This window comes from Nilaparvata lugens, chromosome 4 (genome assembly GCF_014356525.2).
Source record: "Nilaparvata lugens isolate BPH chromosome 4, ASM1435652v1, whole genome shotgun sequence".
Lineage (NCBI taxonomy): Eukaryota > Metazoa > Arthropoda > Insecta > Hemiptera > Delphacidae > Nilaparvata > Nilaparvata lugens.
This window is the reverse complement of record NC_052507.1, coordinates 3,618,797-3,635,984: the sequence shown is the minus strand read 5'-3', so window position 1 is coordinate 3,635,984 and position 17,188 is coordinate 3,618,797. Positions and strand designations below refer to the sequence as shown.

At 35.2% G+C, this 17,188-nt stretch overlaps 1 protein-coding gene across 1 annotated transcript in view; it reads left to right on the top strand.

The window, feature by feature from the left end:
- LOC111055534 (metal transporter CNNM4) overlaps window positions 1-17,188 on the top strand; it is a 40,598-nt gene that overhangs the window by 15,937 nt on the left and 7,473 nt on the right. Inside the window, exon 2 of the mRNA XM_039425539.1 lies at window positions 14,170-14,383. Coding sequence (XP_039281473.1) covers window positions 14,170-14,383 — 214 coding nt within the window. The remainder of the gene's footprint in view (window positions 1-14,169; window positions 14,384-17,188) is intronic.

The following is a 17,188-nucleotide window of genomic DNA, read 5'->3' as shown; positions in this document are numbered from 1 at the left end:
CTGAGTTGATAGAGATACTTATAAGAAACGTGAGCGGATTTTGACCCACTTATCTCACATGGGCACCACAAGTGCTGTCTCTTATTTTTGAGCGGTTTTTCAAGTGTGGATCTCGAGTCTAATTAACGTGAGCTGTAATCAACATTTTAATTAGCTCTTATCAGTCGACTATCAATCGAATATAAGACTATCAATCGACTATCGACTATATATCGACTATCAATCGAATATCGAGATCGATAATTGAATGTTGCAGCTTCTAAATTCCTGATGCTTTTCAAATTTTCCTTTTGTTTTTCCTTTTGTGGATTGTATCTCAAGATGACATATTCATAATCTAATTGAGTATAGCATATCTATTTTAAAACATTACTTGGAATAATAAATTCATTATTATTACAATGATACATTACACATAATCAGGAATTATGAAAAGTAGAGTACATAACAACAATATTGAAAATTATAAAAATAAAGATGATAAAATAATATTTAAAAGAAATCATTGTTCAATATTATTTATTCAGTAATATGTAATTTGTACATATGTAATGATTGTAAGCTAGAAAGTTTTAGGATCGGTTTCCGAGCTCGGGATTTAGGTAACTTCTAGACTTTAAACAGCCAGAAAAATGAGGCTTTGAGTCAGAAAATTGGCTTTCCAAAACGGGGCATAGTCGTAGTTTTTATGATAATTTTACTTTCTCATATCTATGATTGAAAACGTTTTACTTTCCTTGCCCTATTACCATAGGTAAGGAAAGTATTGCTTTCCGAAAAAATTAAGGTACCCCAATTTCTAAATTTCTATACGTTTCAAGGTACGCTGAGTCCAAAAAAGTGGTTTTTGGGTATTGGTCTGTATGTGTGTGTGTGTGTGTACACGATATCTCGTCTCCCAATTAACGGAATGACTTGAAATTTGGAACTTAAGGTCCTTACACGATAAGGATCCGACACGAACATTCTCGATCAAATGCTATTATTCAAGATGGTGGCTAAAATGGCGAAAATGTTGTCAAAAACAGGGTTTTTCGCGATTTACTCGAAAACGGCTCCAACGATTTTGATCAAATTCATACCTAGAAAAGTCATTGATAAGCTTTATCAACTGCCACAAGTCCCATATCTGTAAAAATTTCTGGAGCACTGCATCATCTATGCAAAGTTTGATTTTAGATTCCCAATTATCAGGCTTCAGATACAAATTAAACAAAAAAATTCAAGTGGGAAAGATTCAGCTTAAAAATCTCTACAATCAATGTTAAGTAACATTTTCACCTTAAATTGAAAATAAGCTCGAAATTCGAAAAAATAAAATTATTCAATTGCAAACTGTTGGCTACTGTTGATTCTATTGAATCATCCATTATGAAGAGATAGCAGACCTCGTGTGTCTCCAGCGTTATTGCCCTGTCACCAGCTGGCTCAAATCTTTGAATAGTAGACTGGAGATGCGCGGGAACACTAGCGTCAGGTGATCAATTTTCATAACGGCAAGGAAAGTTGTGTGAGTGCGCCACACCAGATTTTTCCATGTAGCCTAAAAAATGTTGGCTGTGACTACGCCCGTTTCCGAAAGCCAATTTCCGACTCCAGCTGTTAAAGTGTAGTAATTAGCTGAATCCCGAGCTCGGAAACCTACCCTAAGGGCTGTTAGGCTCTTAGTGTGTACTTAGGCACTGTGTACTTTGCACAGTGACAGTTTAAACTAAATTTCATTTCAAACTGGATTAAATCAGTATCAAGTATAATTTATTATAATGCGGTTCATTTTGAGTTTAAGCCAACAGCTGATTAAATTCAGTTTTGACTGTGCAAACGGCGTTAAGTTTGTATTCTGGTAAAATTCTATCTTGGGATGAGATATTGTTGAAGTGAAAGTGTAATCTTGACCTTTTATTCTTCTTTGAAATATTTATTTGTAAAAATTGGGAGAAGACAGTTTTGGGCTATGCCTGTTGTCTTCTCCCAATCATATTATATTTATTATAATTATGATTCGTAATTGTCAATGAAATGAATAAATAAATAAATAAATGAATAAATACTGTGAAAAAATTCGTGAACTTGAAATTTCTATTTATCCCATTCCAATAAACGTCCATGTTTATATCTTACGTCAAGAGCAGCTGATCTACACATATAGTACTATGAGGTAGTAAATTGTTATTCCGATGATTTTTATATTTGTCTTTTGCGGACTTGCATCTGGATTATATTTACATCTGGAGATATTAATGATGTCCTTGACATTGCTAAGTTCAAACCTCCATTTATTTATCTCCAATCATTGATTTTGTTTATATGTTACGTCAAGAGTCTCACAGCTGGTAGTATGAGATAGTAAAAAATAGTAATGCGTACTATCATAATAGCTGTTGATAAAATGATTGGGATAAGGCTTAACCGGTGAAGAAGTAGAAGTAGGAGAAGAAGAAAAAGAAGTAGACGAAGAAAAAGAAGAAGAAAAAGAAGAAGAAAAAGAAGAAGAAAAAGGAGAAGCAGGACAAGAAGAAGAAGAAACAGGATGAGAATGAGAAGTAGGAGAGAAGAAGAAAAAGAAGAAGAGCTCGGTGAAGAATAAGAAGAAGCAGGAGAAGAAGAAACAGAAGTAGGAGAAGAAGAAGAAGAAGAACTTGGTGAAGAATAAGAAGGAGCAGGAGAAGAAGAAGAACTCGGTAAAGAATAAGAAGAAGCAGGAGAAGAAGAAGAAGAAGGAGAAGAAGATGAACGTGGTGAAGAATAAGAAGGAGCAGGAGGAGAAGAAGAACTCGGTGAAGAATCAGAAGAAGCAGGAGAAGAAGAAGAAACAGAGGAAGTAGGAGAAGAAGAAGAAGAACTTGGTGAAGAATAAGAAGGAGCAGGAGAAGAAGAAGAAGAAACAGAGGAAGTAGGAGAAGAAGAAGAAGAAGAACTTGGTGAAGAATAAGAAGGAGCAGGAGAAGAAGAAGAAACAGAGGAAGTAGGAGAAGAAGAAGAGCTTGGTGAAGAATAAGGAGCAGGAGAAGAAGAAGAACTCGGTAAAGAATAAGGAGAAGCAGGAGAAGAAGAAGAAGAAGAAGAAGAAGAAGAAGAAGAAGAAGAAGATGAACGTGGTGAAGAATAAGAAGGAGCAGGAGGAGAAGAAGAACTCGGTGAAGAATCAGAAGGAGCAGGAGAAGAAGAAGAAACAGAGGAAGTAGGAGAAGAAGAAGAACTTGGTGAAGAATAAGAAGGAGCAGGAGAAGAAGAAGAAACAGAGGAAGTAGGAGAAGAAGAAGAGAAGACTTGTTGTTGAAGAATAAGAGGAGCAGGAGAAGAAGAAGAAACAGAGGAAGTAGGAGAAGAAGAAGAGCTTGGTGAAGAATAAGGAGCAGGAGAAGAAGAAGAACTCGGTGAAGAATAAGAAGAAGTAGGAGAAGAAGAAGAAGAAGAAGAAGAAGAAGAAGAACTCGGTGAAGAATAAGAAGTAGCAAGAGAAGAAAGAGAAGAAGAACTCGGTGAAGAAGAAGATGAAGAAAAAGAAGAAGAAGAACTCGGTGAAGAATAAGAAGTAGCAAGAGAAGAAAGAGAAGAAGAACTCGGTGAAGAAGAAGATGAAGAAAAAGAAGAAGAAGAAGAGAGAAGAAGAAGAACTCGTTGAAGAATAGGAAGAAGCAGAGGAAGATGGAGAAGAAGAAGCAGGAGACGAAGGAGGAGCAGGAATACAAGGAGGAGAAGGAAAAGAAGGAGAAGCAGGAGGAGAAGAAGAAGAAGTAGGAGAAAAAAGAAGAAGCAGGAGAAGGAAAGAGAAGCACGATAAGAATGACTAGTAGAAGAAGAAGAAGTAGGAGAAGCATGAGAAGAAGTAAAAGCAGGAGAAGGAATGAGAAGTAGGAGAAGAATATGTAGAAGAGGAAGAAGCATGAGAAGAAAGAGAAGCAGGAGAAGGAATGAGAAGAAGGAGAAGCAGGATAAGAATGACAAGTAGGAGAAGAATATGTAATAGAGGAAGAAGCATGAGAAGAAGGAGAAGGATGGAGAAGCAGGAGAAGGATAAGAAGAAGGAGAAGTAGAAAAGAAGAAGAAGAAGGAGCAGGATAAGAATGACAAGTAGTAGAAGAAGAAAAAAATAATAATAATATCGAGTGACCTGGCTGGCTCAGGTCTGGTGTCAGAGTTTTCAGGTCGCAACTGATCAATTTCAGGGCCTCTGACATGACCTAACGATGCTTTTTAGGCAGCCGGGACGGACGACTTATCGTGTCCATCCGAAACACGGGAGTGGCCCGAGATAAATATCTTGCCCGGGCCGGGATTTGAACCCGGGCCACTGAATCATAAAGCCAGCACGACTACGGCCACTCCAAGAAGAAGAAGAAGAAGAAGAACTCGTTGAGGAATAAGAAGAAGCCGGAGAAGATGGAGAGGAAGAAGCAGGAGACGAAGGAGGAGCAGGAATACAAGGAGGAGAAGGAAAAGAAGGAGAAGCAGGAGGAGAAGAAGAAGAAGAAGTAGTAGGGTAATAAGTAAAAGCAGGAGAAGGAAGGAGAAGGAGGAGGAAGAAGAAAAGCTCGGTGAAGAATAAGAAGCAGGAGAAGTAGGAGCAGCAGGGAAAGAAGGAGAAGAGGAGGAGAAGTAGAAAAATAGAAGATGATGATGAAGAAGTTGAAGAAGAAGAAGATACTACGCAGCTACGCAACTTTCTTCGTAGTGACTGGTATACAATAATAATGCGCACTTTTCCCGTGTACTGTTTACATCACGTGTTGATGATCTGAAATCTGGATGTAGTGAGATTCATTTGAAACTGTCAGGAATACTTGAAGGAGTAAATCAATGCTTCCCATCCAGACAATAGAGTAAACCATAGACACCATAGAGTGAAGATACTGTCTTTTTCCTTGGAGCTACTTTTAATATAAATAAAAAATATAAATAAGCGAAATCACTTGAAAATGGCATTAGTAGCCGAAACATGTCGTGACAAAATAATGAAAAATCTGGTGTGGCGCACTCACACAACTTTCCTTGCCGTTATGAAAATTGATCACCTGACGCTAGTGTTACCGCGCATCACAAGTCTACTATTCAAAGATTTGAGCCAGCTGGTGACAGGGCAATAACGCTGGAGACACACATGAGGTCTGCTATCTCTTCATAGTGAATGATTTAATAGAATCAACAATAATTTGCAATTGAATAATCACATTTTCTCGAATTTAAAGCTTTTTTCAATTTTAGGTGAAAATGTTACTGAACATTAATTGTAGAGATTTTCATGCTCAATCTACTCCACTTGATTTTTCTTGTTTCAATTGTATCTGAAGCCTGATAATTGGGAATCTATCTGCATTGATGGGGCGAAGCTCCTGAAATTTTTACAGATATGGGACTTGTGGCAGTTGATAGAGCTTATCGATGACTATTTTAGGTATGAATTTGATCAAAATCGTTGGAGCCGTTTTCGAGAAAATTGCAAAAAACCCTGTTTTTGACAACATTTTCGCCATTTTAGCCGCCATTTTGAATTGCATCAGATCGAAATTGTTCGTGTCGGATACTTATATCGTAAGGACCTTAAGTTCCAAATTTCAAGTCATTCCGTAATTGGGAGATGAGAATGATATCGTGCACACACACACACACAACACACACACACACATACATACAGACCAATACCCAAAAACCACTTTTTTGGACTCAGGGGACCTTGAAACGTATAGAAATTTAGAAATTGGAGTACCTTAATTTTTTTCGGAAAGCAATACTTTCCTTACCTATGGTAATAGGGCAAGGAAAGTAAAAATTAAAAAGAGTACTTAGATTTATATTTTTTATTTACAGTAAAGATACTGTTCAATTACGTACTTGGTAATTATTTTGTCCCTGGTTCCACTGAATGAAACAATAGTGAGGTACATGTTATAATGGCAGTGGAGGAAGATAGGAGAACAACGTTGTCGATTCTCTGTCTTGCTACTGCCTTCTGTAGAGTATAGCTGATACTGATATTATCTGATGTAATATTAGGTGTTCATTCTCGTTCAACATAATCAATCACATTTTAATCGTCAAGAAAATATATTTTAAAATGATTAAATAATTACTTTTAATAATTGAGATCAAATATTTTTCAAATAATTACACTTCTACGTTGTTGAAAAAAAATATGGCAACGTTAAGGATTATAGAAGTTCTATCGGCTGCGTTGAATGATAGACAAGGATAGCAACACCAATGTTGAGCAAATATTGCCATTATAACGTGGACCTCACTATGGAAATCCTCTCTATCCTCTGGTTACCTGCTAATCATAAATAATATATTCGTGGCTTTGTAATGAACTTGTATATCAACATTGATCGAAATTGATATCTCGAAGGGTAACTGGTGGCTCGGAACCCACTTGAAACTGTAGGTCCACTCATCTCTCATCACCACCCGTCTCATTACTAACGCACAAGGCTATGCTCATGTGGGCATCACTCTCAGCAAAATAGAAATACTACATCATAAAAAAATGAGAAGCTTAATTGACCGAGCGAAGTGAGGTCTAAGATTCAAGTCGACGGTTTGGGATTTCTCTTTATGTTTAAATGTTTATATGTTGCGCATTTACGGCATTTACGACGGTTTAAACATTTAAACATTAAGAGAAATGCCAAACCGTCGACTTGAATCTTAGAGCTCACTTCGCTCGGTCAATTATGATTCAACTGTGATTATTATGTTTCAACTGAATCAACTAGAACATGTGACATCAGATACTTGTGGATGAGAAAACTGCGTTAGGTCTACCTGTCACAGAACTACTAGTAATTAAAATAGTGGAATAGTTCTCTATATGCAGTAGGCCTAACCAAATTGGAACAGTGCAATATGTAGCCTACGTTCTACGTTCTATAACGTTCTTATAACTTTCTACCAACGTTCTACGCTCTATAACGTTCTTATAACTTTCTACCAACGTTCTACGCTCTATAACGTTCTTATAACGTTCTACCATAGAGAAACAATAGCATAAGTAGATATCCCGTGGTATAGGGCGTTTATGTCGCAACTTTTACTGTTATCTCAAGCTGATAGTTCATTTAATTATTACCTGTGAAGCTGTGTGACATTGGTAGTCTCTCATACTGTGCCGTTCATTCACTCTCACCCCAAGAAAACAGTAAATTCGACAGTAATCAACAGTAATCGGCTTGAGATAACAGTAAAAGTTGCGACATAAACGCCCTATACCATGGGATATCTACTTACACTATTGTTTCTCTATGGTTCTACGTTCTAGCCTTCGTCAACGGTACACTCATTACTCAGCTGAGTTTCCTAGTATTTGAACAAATTATGAAATCCTATGACGATGATTTCCGAGGAAATCTCTGATTACTTGTTAATTTTCTTCAACTTTTCCTGGTATGTGTAGGCCTAGGTTGTCAGAAGCAATGTACACACACACCCACACCTCTCGGCATTGTAATAAATCTAGGTACTACGCATTATGTAATCTTATGTAAGCTATTTATATACCAGGCATTATAGTGAGGTCCACGTTATAATGGCAGTATTTAATTGATATTGGTGTTGTTTTCCTTGTCTCTCATTCGACAAAGCAGATAGCGCTAACCTTTTCCTACCTCTGCAAAGTTGCCAGATCGCTTTCTAACGATGTGAAAATATAATAATTAATCAACAAAATATTTAATCTCAATAATTATTATTAAAATGTAGTATTTAATCATTGAGAAATAGGTTACATTTCAAACAAGAATGGACAGTTGATATTACACTGAAGTTGTAACATGTTTGTAATTTTACAATAAATTAGTGATATTTTTGACGACATCCCAGTGTTTTATTGACCGAGCGAAGTGAGGTCTAAGATTCAAGTCGACGGTTTGGCATTTCTCTTAATGTTTGAATGTTTATATGTTGCGCATTTACGGCGAAACGCGGTAATAGATTTTCATGAAATTCGACAGGTATGATCCTTTTTTAATTGCGCGTCGACGTATATACAAGGTTTTTGGAAATTTTGCATTTCAAGGATAATATAAAAGGAAAAAAGAGCCTCCTTCATACGCCAATATTAGAGTAAAAATCTGGTATGGCGCACTCACACAACTTTCCTTGCCGTTATGAAAATTGATCAACTGACGCTAGTGTTCCCGCGCATCTTAGGTCTACTATTCAAAGATCTGGCAGCTGGTGACAGGACAATAATGCTGGAGACACGAAGTCTGCTATCTCTTCATAGTGAATGATTTAATAGAATCAACAGTTGCCAACGGTTTGCATTATTGAATAAACACATTTTCTCGAATTTCGAGCTTATTTTCAATTTTAGGTGAAAATGTTACTTAACATTAATTGTAGAGATTTTTAAGCTGAATCTCATCCATTTGAAATTTTTTGTTTAAATTGTATCTGAAGCCTGATAATTGGGAATCTAAAATCACACTTTGCATTGATGGGTGGAGCTCCTGAAATTTTTACAGATATGGGACTTGTGGCAGTTGATAGAGCTAATCAATGACTATTCTAGGTATAAATTTGATCAAAATCGTTGGAGCCGTTTTCGAGAAATCGCGAAAACCCCTGTTTTTGACAACATTTTCGCCATTTTAGCCGCCATCTTCAATTGGATTTGTTCGAAAATGTTCGTGTCGGATCCTGATAGGGGAAGGACATTAAGTTCCAAATTTCAAGTCATTCTGTTAATTGGGAGATGAGATATCGTGTACACAGACGCACATACACTCATACACACACACACACACACACACACACACACACACACACACACACACACATACAGACCAATACGCAAAAACCACTTTTTTGGACTCAGGGGACCTTGAAACGTATAGAAATTTAGAAATTGGGGTACCTTAATTTTTTTCGGAAAGCAATACTTTCCTTACCTATGGTAATAGGGCAAGGAAAGTAAAATCAGACTATAGAATTATTCATCATAAATCAGCTGACAAGTGATTACACAGATGTGTGGAGAAGCCAGTCTATTGCTGTATTTCCATAAGGTCTATAGTTTCAATCAGGTACTTGTGGATGAGAATACTGCGTGAGGTCTACTGTTCACAGAACTACTAGTTATGGATAGATATCACAACATCTCACCAGCAATAGTATCTGAAGCTCATATTACTTCAGATTTTCCGATATCAGCTTTTCTCTATAGAAGGCTGTGACAACTGACAAGGCAGAGAATCGGCAACGTTCTTTCCCTATCTGCCTCCACTGCCATTATAATATGGACCTCACTATATCAGGTACTGTCATAATTAAACATAGTGACATAGTGATTACCTCCTACAGTGAGGTCCACGTTATAATGACAGTGGAGAAAGATAGGAGAAAAACGATTCCGATCCTCTGTCTTGTCAATGCCTTCTTGAGTCAATGGTGATTCATTCAACTCAGTTCTCAATTTTAAAATGATAGTTTCAAAATATTGTTGAAAATGATCAACTACCTTCTAATCTATTCATCTCAGAATTTTTTTTAATCATTTAATCATATATTTTCATATTACATATAACATATTTTGGCAATTCATTAGATTTCTAAATAGTGTAAAACATGCAGGCAACTTTGCGGAGCTATAATGAATAGATCTTTCTTGTTTCTCTAAACAGAAACTTTTCTAAAACATTTCTAAAAATCTTCTCTTAAAGGAAGAATTCAGCGTAAGTCTACTACTATTATAAGATGTACTTCCAATCGTCACATTTCTTTATGAATAATTTTAACATTCCTATTGAATTAATGCTCATAGTTTAAAGTGGTTCTTCTATTATTTATTCTTTATTCATTCATACAATAAGTACATCTTCAAAATGATAGGGAGAGAAAAAATAAGGTAAACCATGTGCTCTTCCTCTCCCAAATTTAGATAAGGTTACACATAGTCCGAAATAGGTTTAGTTTTGTAGTTGTTCACTTCACAAAATTTTCAGTCCTTAATTATTTTTACAAAGTAGATTTTTACTTTCCTTGCCCTATTAACATAGGTAAGGAAAGTAGGCTATTGCTTTCCGAAAAAAATTAAGGTACCCCAATTTCTAAATTTCTATACGTTTCAAGGTCCCCTGAGTCCAAAAGAGTGGTTTTTGGGTATTGGTCTGTATGTGTGTGTGTGTGTGTATGTGTGTATGAGTGTATGTGCGTCTGTGTACACGATATCTCATCTCCCAATTAACGGAAGGACTTGAAATTTGGAACTTAAGGTCCTTACGATATAAGTATCTGACACGAACAATTTCGATCTGATGCAATTCAAAATGGCGAAAATGTTGTCAAAAACAGGGTTTTTTGCAATTTTCTCGAAAACGGCTCCAACGATTTTGATCAAATTCATACCTAAAATAGTCATCGATAAGCTCTATCAACTGCCACAAGTCCAATATCTGTAAAAATTTCAGGAGCTTCGCCCCATCAATGCAGATAGATTCCCAATTATCAGGCTTCAGATACAATTGAAACGAAAAAAATCAAGTGGAGTAGATTGAGCATGAAAATCTCTACAATTAATGTTCAGTAACATTTTCACCTAAAATTGAAAATAAGCTTTAAATTCGAGAAAATGTGATTATTCAATTGCAAATTATTGTTGATTCTATTAAATCATCCACTATGAAGAGATAACAGACCTCATGTGTGTCTCCAGCGTTATTGTCCTGTCACCAGCTGGCTCAAATCACTGAATAGTAGACTTGAGATGCGCGGGAACACTAGCGTCAAGTGATCAATTTTCATAACGGCAAGGAGAGTTGTGTGAGTGCGCCACACCAGATTTTTTTTTTTAATCATACATTTTCATATTAGAGATAATATTTTGGCAATTCATTATACATAGTATATGTATATTATACATAGTACATTCATTATAGTATTTCTACATAGTGTAAAAAGATGCAGGCAACTTTGCGGAGCTATAATGAATAGATCTTTTTTGTTTCTCTGAACAGAAACTTTTCCAAAACATTTCTAAAAATCTTCTCCAAATGGAGGAGGAATTCAGCGTGAGTGTACTAATAGATAATTATGAATTTCCAGAACTCCTTATGAATAACATAAACTGTTCAACCAATACTGATAGTTTAAAGTGATTCTTCTATTATTCATTCTTTATTCATTCATACAATAAGTACATCTTCACAATGATAGGGAGAGAAAAAAATAAGGTAAACTTGTGCTATTCCTCTCTCAAATTTAGATAAGGTTACGAAATAGGTTTGGTCTTTTAGTTTTTCACTTTACAAAATTTTCAGTCCTTAATTATTTTTACAAAGTAGATTTTTGAATTTAGATGCTTCAAAACCAAACATAGAATAAATATTTCTCACTCTGTAATGCGGATTGCGTGTCTAAAACGCATGATAAGGCCAAACACGCACACTAGTGCGCGCATGCGTGAACGACCCCTGAAAACAGTTCAATTTTTGGAAAAGATTTATTGACGACACGCTGTCTGTTCGACAGTAAAATCGATTGCAATCACTTTTGTAAAATTCACTTCAAATCGTCAGAATTGTTTGAACGGGAAGCATAGATGATATCCATAAGAAACTGATAGTTTCCAGTGACTCACCAATATAATATAGTGAGGTACACGTTATAATGGCAGTAGAGAAAGATAGGAGAAAAACGTTGCCGATCCTCTGTTTTGTCAATGTCTTCTATAGATGCATGTGATACAAGTTTATTGATGTAATATTGACGGTTCATTCTCGTTTACAATAATCAATTATATTTTACTAGTAGTTCTGTGAACAGTAGACCTCACGCAGTATTCTCATCCACAAGTACCTGATTGAAACTATAGACCTTATGGAAATACAGCAATAGACTGGCTTCTCCACACATCTGTGTAATCACTTGTCAGCTGATTTATGATGAATAATTCTATAGTCTGATTTTTACTCCAATATTGGTGTATGAAGGAGGCTCTTTTTCCCTTTTATATTATCCTTGAAATGCAAAATTTCCAAAAACCTTGCATATACGTCGACGCGCAATTAAAAAATGAACATACCTGTCAAATTTCAATGAAAATCTATTACCGCGTTTCGCCGTAAATGCGCAACATATAAACATTTAACATTTAAACATTTAAACATTAAACATTTAAACATTTAAACATTTAAACATTTAAACATTTAAACATTTAAACATTTAAACATTTAAACACTATGTGCTTAGTCACGCAGCATTTATTATTCCGAAAACATATTCTTCTCAATCAATTGGTAGTAATATCTTTCAGTAAAGTGTTGAATTAAAAAAAATAGATAGGTTAAATTGATTGATTGAGTACTTTATGTAGATTACAATATATACTGGCTTTTACACTTATAAACAATAGCTTACAATACAGCAAAATTATAGATGAATTTACATAGTATAGACTAAGAAAATAATTATTGAACTGCTTATGATATGAAAAAAGCAATTGGTAATAGGCTATAGATAATATTGTTATGCATCTACATTAATTGGCGGAGCTTTGGACATATCAATGTCCATTCTTTGGAAAGAATATTCAAAATATCCTTCCCACTAACTCTCTACCAGAATCAGTGTTTCAAAGATGAATTTAATGCGTTCATAGTTGTTGATGGTCCAGGAAATAAAATGCGATAAACGATGTGAATCACACAGAATTCCATATTCTTTCCATCTTCTATTTTAGGATGAATATCAGCTAAGCTAAATTCAAAAAAATTGTAAATCATTCTGTCATTCTTCAGTAATTAATGATGTAATATGAACAACTCTCTTTCATGAGGTGAATCAATTTTTTTCAACATTTTCCAGTTTCTCAATGATAGGGAATGATTTGTACAGGTCTTCTAAGGAACCATTATCTACAGCTGGTACCAGTCAACTACACTTCAACTCCAAACTACCGTATAAAGCACGGGTGACCTGTTTATTACAGCACTGTGTATGTCCCAACCATACAAGGCGTTTGTTTTCAAAAATTTGTGAATTCAGGGCTAGTTTCTTGTATTTATGAAATGGAATTATAGTACCTGTAACGGTGGGAAAAAGAAAAAAAATGGTCGTTCAGGTTTTTGAAAATAACGAAACAATAGTTATTTGTGCAACTAGTGCGCAAAGTAACAGTTTGCTGCACCGAAAGAAACGTTTACGCCCGAGCCGTAGGCGAGGGCGGAATGGTTTGTTGAGTGCAGCAGAGGAACTTATATTCATATTCAATGGTAACTGTAGGAAAAATTTAATGAGAAATACGTGTGCAAAGTTCGTTTGCTGCACTCAAGAAACCATTCCGCCCTCGCCTACGGCTCGGGCGTAAACGTTTCTTTCGATGCAGCAAACTGTCACTTTGCGCACTAGTTGCACAAATAACTATTCCCGCACTAGAGCGGAAAAGTGATTCTTTGCGTTCTGTAATCAGTGCAGCAATGGCCACTTTTCAAGGTATCTGTAGGAAAAAAATATTATATAATAAAACTATAGGTCTGAAAATAAAAATGTGTGCAATTAACTATTATCTTACTTTACCTTAAAAAGAGTCCCTTGGCCTGCTCCTCAAGGTCCAGTTAAACTACTCCCGACTTTAAATAAAAAATATATATATATAAAACTCTGCCAGTTGATTGAATCAAAAACCCAGCTTTCCCTACAAGATTCAAATCCCGAAAAAACAATTATGTAGGTGTAAACTGCCCGGACTGCGACAACCTATAATTGAATTCTCAAGACAGAATCCTTCAGGTAACCAATGCCTTAACTCAACAACTAACTTCACAAACGGTTCAAGGAATACGGGCCTCGAAAGAAAAATTCAAAATCTATTTATGTGAAAAACACATGCAGCCTTGATTCACAGACCAAAAGTCGACTCACTCTTGTTTGGAGCTAAAACCCATAATATTGCCTTCACGAAACGTGATAAAACACACGTTTCATCTTTGTACATTGGAGATCTTCTCGTATATATCAATTACATTCAATAATTAAATCTGCGACCCGATTTCCAATTCACAAAATAATATTTCAAAAATTGAATAGGTTTTGATGCCATGTATGACATACCCTTTAAAATTAATAAAACAAGAATACAAATTGTTTTCAATCTGCTCTACTGTAGTGACATATGATTGTATTTCACAAGATTTTTGTTGTATTTTTTAGGAAATAAATTTGATTTGGTTGCAGATCTAAACACACCGGAGGTGACTGGAAGGTAACACACGAGGGGGGCGAGGCGCCCCCACCCCGCCAACAGTCCGACCAGGCGGTCGAGTCGTTTAATCCGTCCCTCTACGGTCCGGCCGTATCGTCCTTCAATCCGTCCGTCTACGGTCCGGCCTCGGAACAGTTGCGTGAACTCCGCGTCTACGGTTTTCGGGTGGAGAGCTCTTCTGCTGAGGTTAATATAAACCACAATTATAATATCAATATAAACACAATTATATCAGTATAGACCATAATTATATCATTATAAACCAAAATTATATCAATATAAACCACATCCCGACAATTTTTAGTTTAGTTCTCCCTCCTTTAATACAAAGTATTGGGATATTTCACACCTAGCATATGTAATAGTTATTTGTATATCTAGAGTGAAAAGTACTGTTTTTTCTCCCTGAGGGAAAAGTTTGAAGAACAATTTTCCTGAGGGAGAAAAAGCATTTTACACTCGTGATGTACACAACATTTTCCTCCACCTACATTTTTATAAAAACTGCAAATAAAATAATTTTTAAAAACGTACTTGACCAAACAATGTGTTACAAACAGAAACAGCTGGCTTGTAATCACAGTTCTCCGCCGACAGTGGTATCTGTCGGCAAAAGTTGTAAGAACAATGGCCGCCACAACTACAGCTATGATGAAGTTTCCGTTTCAAATTTGATTAGTTAATGAGGAATATTCGTTGGCTGGTATTTTGAATAACATGGAATTGAAAAAAAATTGATACATTTTTTTATTATAGTGAAATGAAGTTTGTAATAATTTTAGCATACAAACATAAATTTCATATATTGTTCAAATGTCTGGTTGAGGTATTGAATTTAGTTGGTTTAATTACTACTCTATATGCTTCCTCATCTGAGCTTAGACATTCTAACCTATTTCAAATGTTCGTTTTCAAAATAGAGATGCTTCCCATGTTATTTAAATGGAGTTACTTTTCCTCCCTAGCGAGTTTTTCTGTTTTTTAGTACCGAGAGCGAAAAAGTGACACATTAGTATTATGTTTCAGGGAGTAAAGTAAGTACTTTAGACAGTAGGTGGAGGAAAATTCAATTTGCATTACTTATTCTGTTCAACGTTTTTCCTTCATTGAATTTCCTTGTTCAATCCCTCCAAGATCGAGCTTGCTCTTTTGGGGAAGTAATTTCTAATATTACATTTTGCAAATTAAATTCTTTATTGCAGTGTATATTTTACAGTTAATTGATTTATTTTGTAATCTATGAGGAATAAATGAAATAAATTCGTCACCTTGCCAATTATTTCTAATGTTCCATTTTGTGGATTAAATTCTTTATTGCAGTGCCTATTTTATAGTTTATTGATTTATTTTGTAATCTATGTTGAATAAATAAATAAAATAAATTTACCACATTGGCATTGACTGTCAGTGGATTACTGGTCAGTCAGCAAAGGAAACTGTATGCTCTGAGGTGTGCTACATTTGATTTTTCTTTAGAAATTTACTTTTTCTTGTTAGTTTATGGAGGGTTTTTCCAGTTATCTATGGTTTAGTCTTCTATAGTGAGGTCCACGTTATAATGGCAGTGTTGGATTGACAAAACTGTTGTTGTCCTTTTCTATCATACAACAAAACAGATAACGCTATCTCTCTCTAGCTCTGCAATGTTGTCTGTTTTCCAGAGATTTTATTCTTACTTTTACAGTGACTATACAAAAGTAGACAAACAATGCTCAGCCGCCATTTTTTTCTTCATTCTATCAAAATACTTAAGTACACAAGTCGTATAATTGATTTAAAATGTATTTTTGAACAATTAAATAATTTTTAGACATTACCGTATGAGAAACACAAATTAAAATACCTGAAATGACATTTTAAAAGTTGATTACTAACCATACTGGACTTTATTCATGCTTCAGTTAGCCTACACATATAGGTTAGACAGCTACTCGTACCGGTATAAATAATATTGAAACGTTATTTCAGAATTATTCGCATTGAAATTACTCATTTTTAATAGGATTTATATTTTTCTATTATTTTCAAATGAAATTGGAATAGAAAACCTACCAAATAACTTAATTTCTGTTGATTTGAAATTCAGATTGGTGTATCACAGCTTTTTAAATTAGCCGCCATTTCAGGTTTGTATAAAAATAAAATCAGATCTTAGTTATGGAAGCAAATTTTTGAATCAAATTATGAAATTCTTGTTTAATTTGACATTAAATTTATTATTTTATCAAGGAAATGGTAATTATTATTAGATCAAATTTAATGGGACGAATTGAGTAACAGCTGTGTACACTCAGTGGCAAAATGGAGAGACTTGGCAACGTTCTTCTCCTATCTTCCTTTACTGCCATTATAACGTTAACCTCACTAAAACTGACAAAAATTACTCTCAATTCACAGAATAATCCAGATTCGACGTCTACTAAATTTTTTAGAAAACTTTTAAAATGGATCTAGTTTTGAAAGTAATGTCTGGATATTCTAAATTGTTTTTGTATGGATTTTCTACCTATTTTGTTATTTCCTGTAAGAAATATGCATATGTATAAGGACCGGTTTCCGAGCTCGGGATTTGACCAAGTCCTAGACTTTAAACAGCTGGAGTCAGAAAATAGGCTTTCCAAAACGGGGCGTAGTCGTATTCATTGTCAAAGTCAAGTTTGAATTAAATTTCAAGAAAATAGAAAATTAAACATAAAATAAAATAAAGAGAGAATAGTGTAAAGTTTCAGCTGTTTTGAATTATTTAGAAATGTTTAATTTCGTCAAGGAAAAACGTTTCCAATCATAGAAATGAGAAAATAAAAACTGTGACTACTGTTATAAAAACTGCGACTACGCCCCGTTTTGAAAAGCCTATTTTCTGACTCCAGCTGTTTAAAGTCTAGGACTTAGCTAAATCCCGAGCTCGGAAACCAGCCCTTAGTGTTCTTTTCCGGGTTATCTGGGAAAGTTGTGGAGGTGGTAAGGGAAGGGATATCTGCTTTGTCGAAT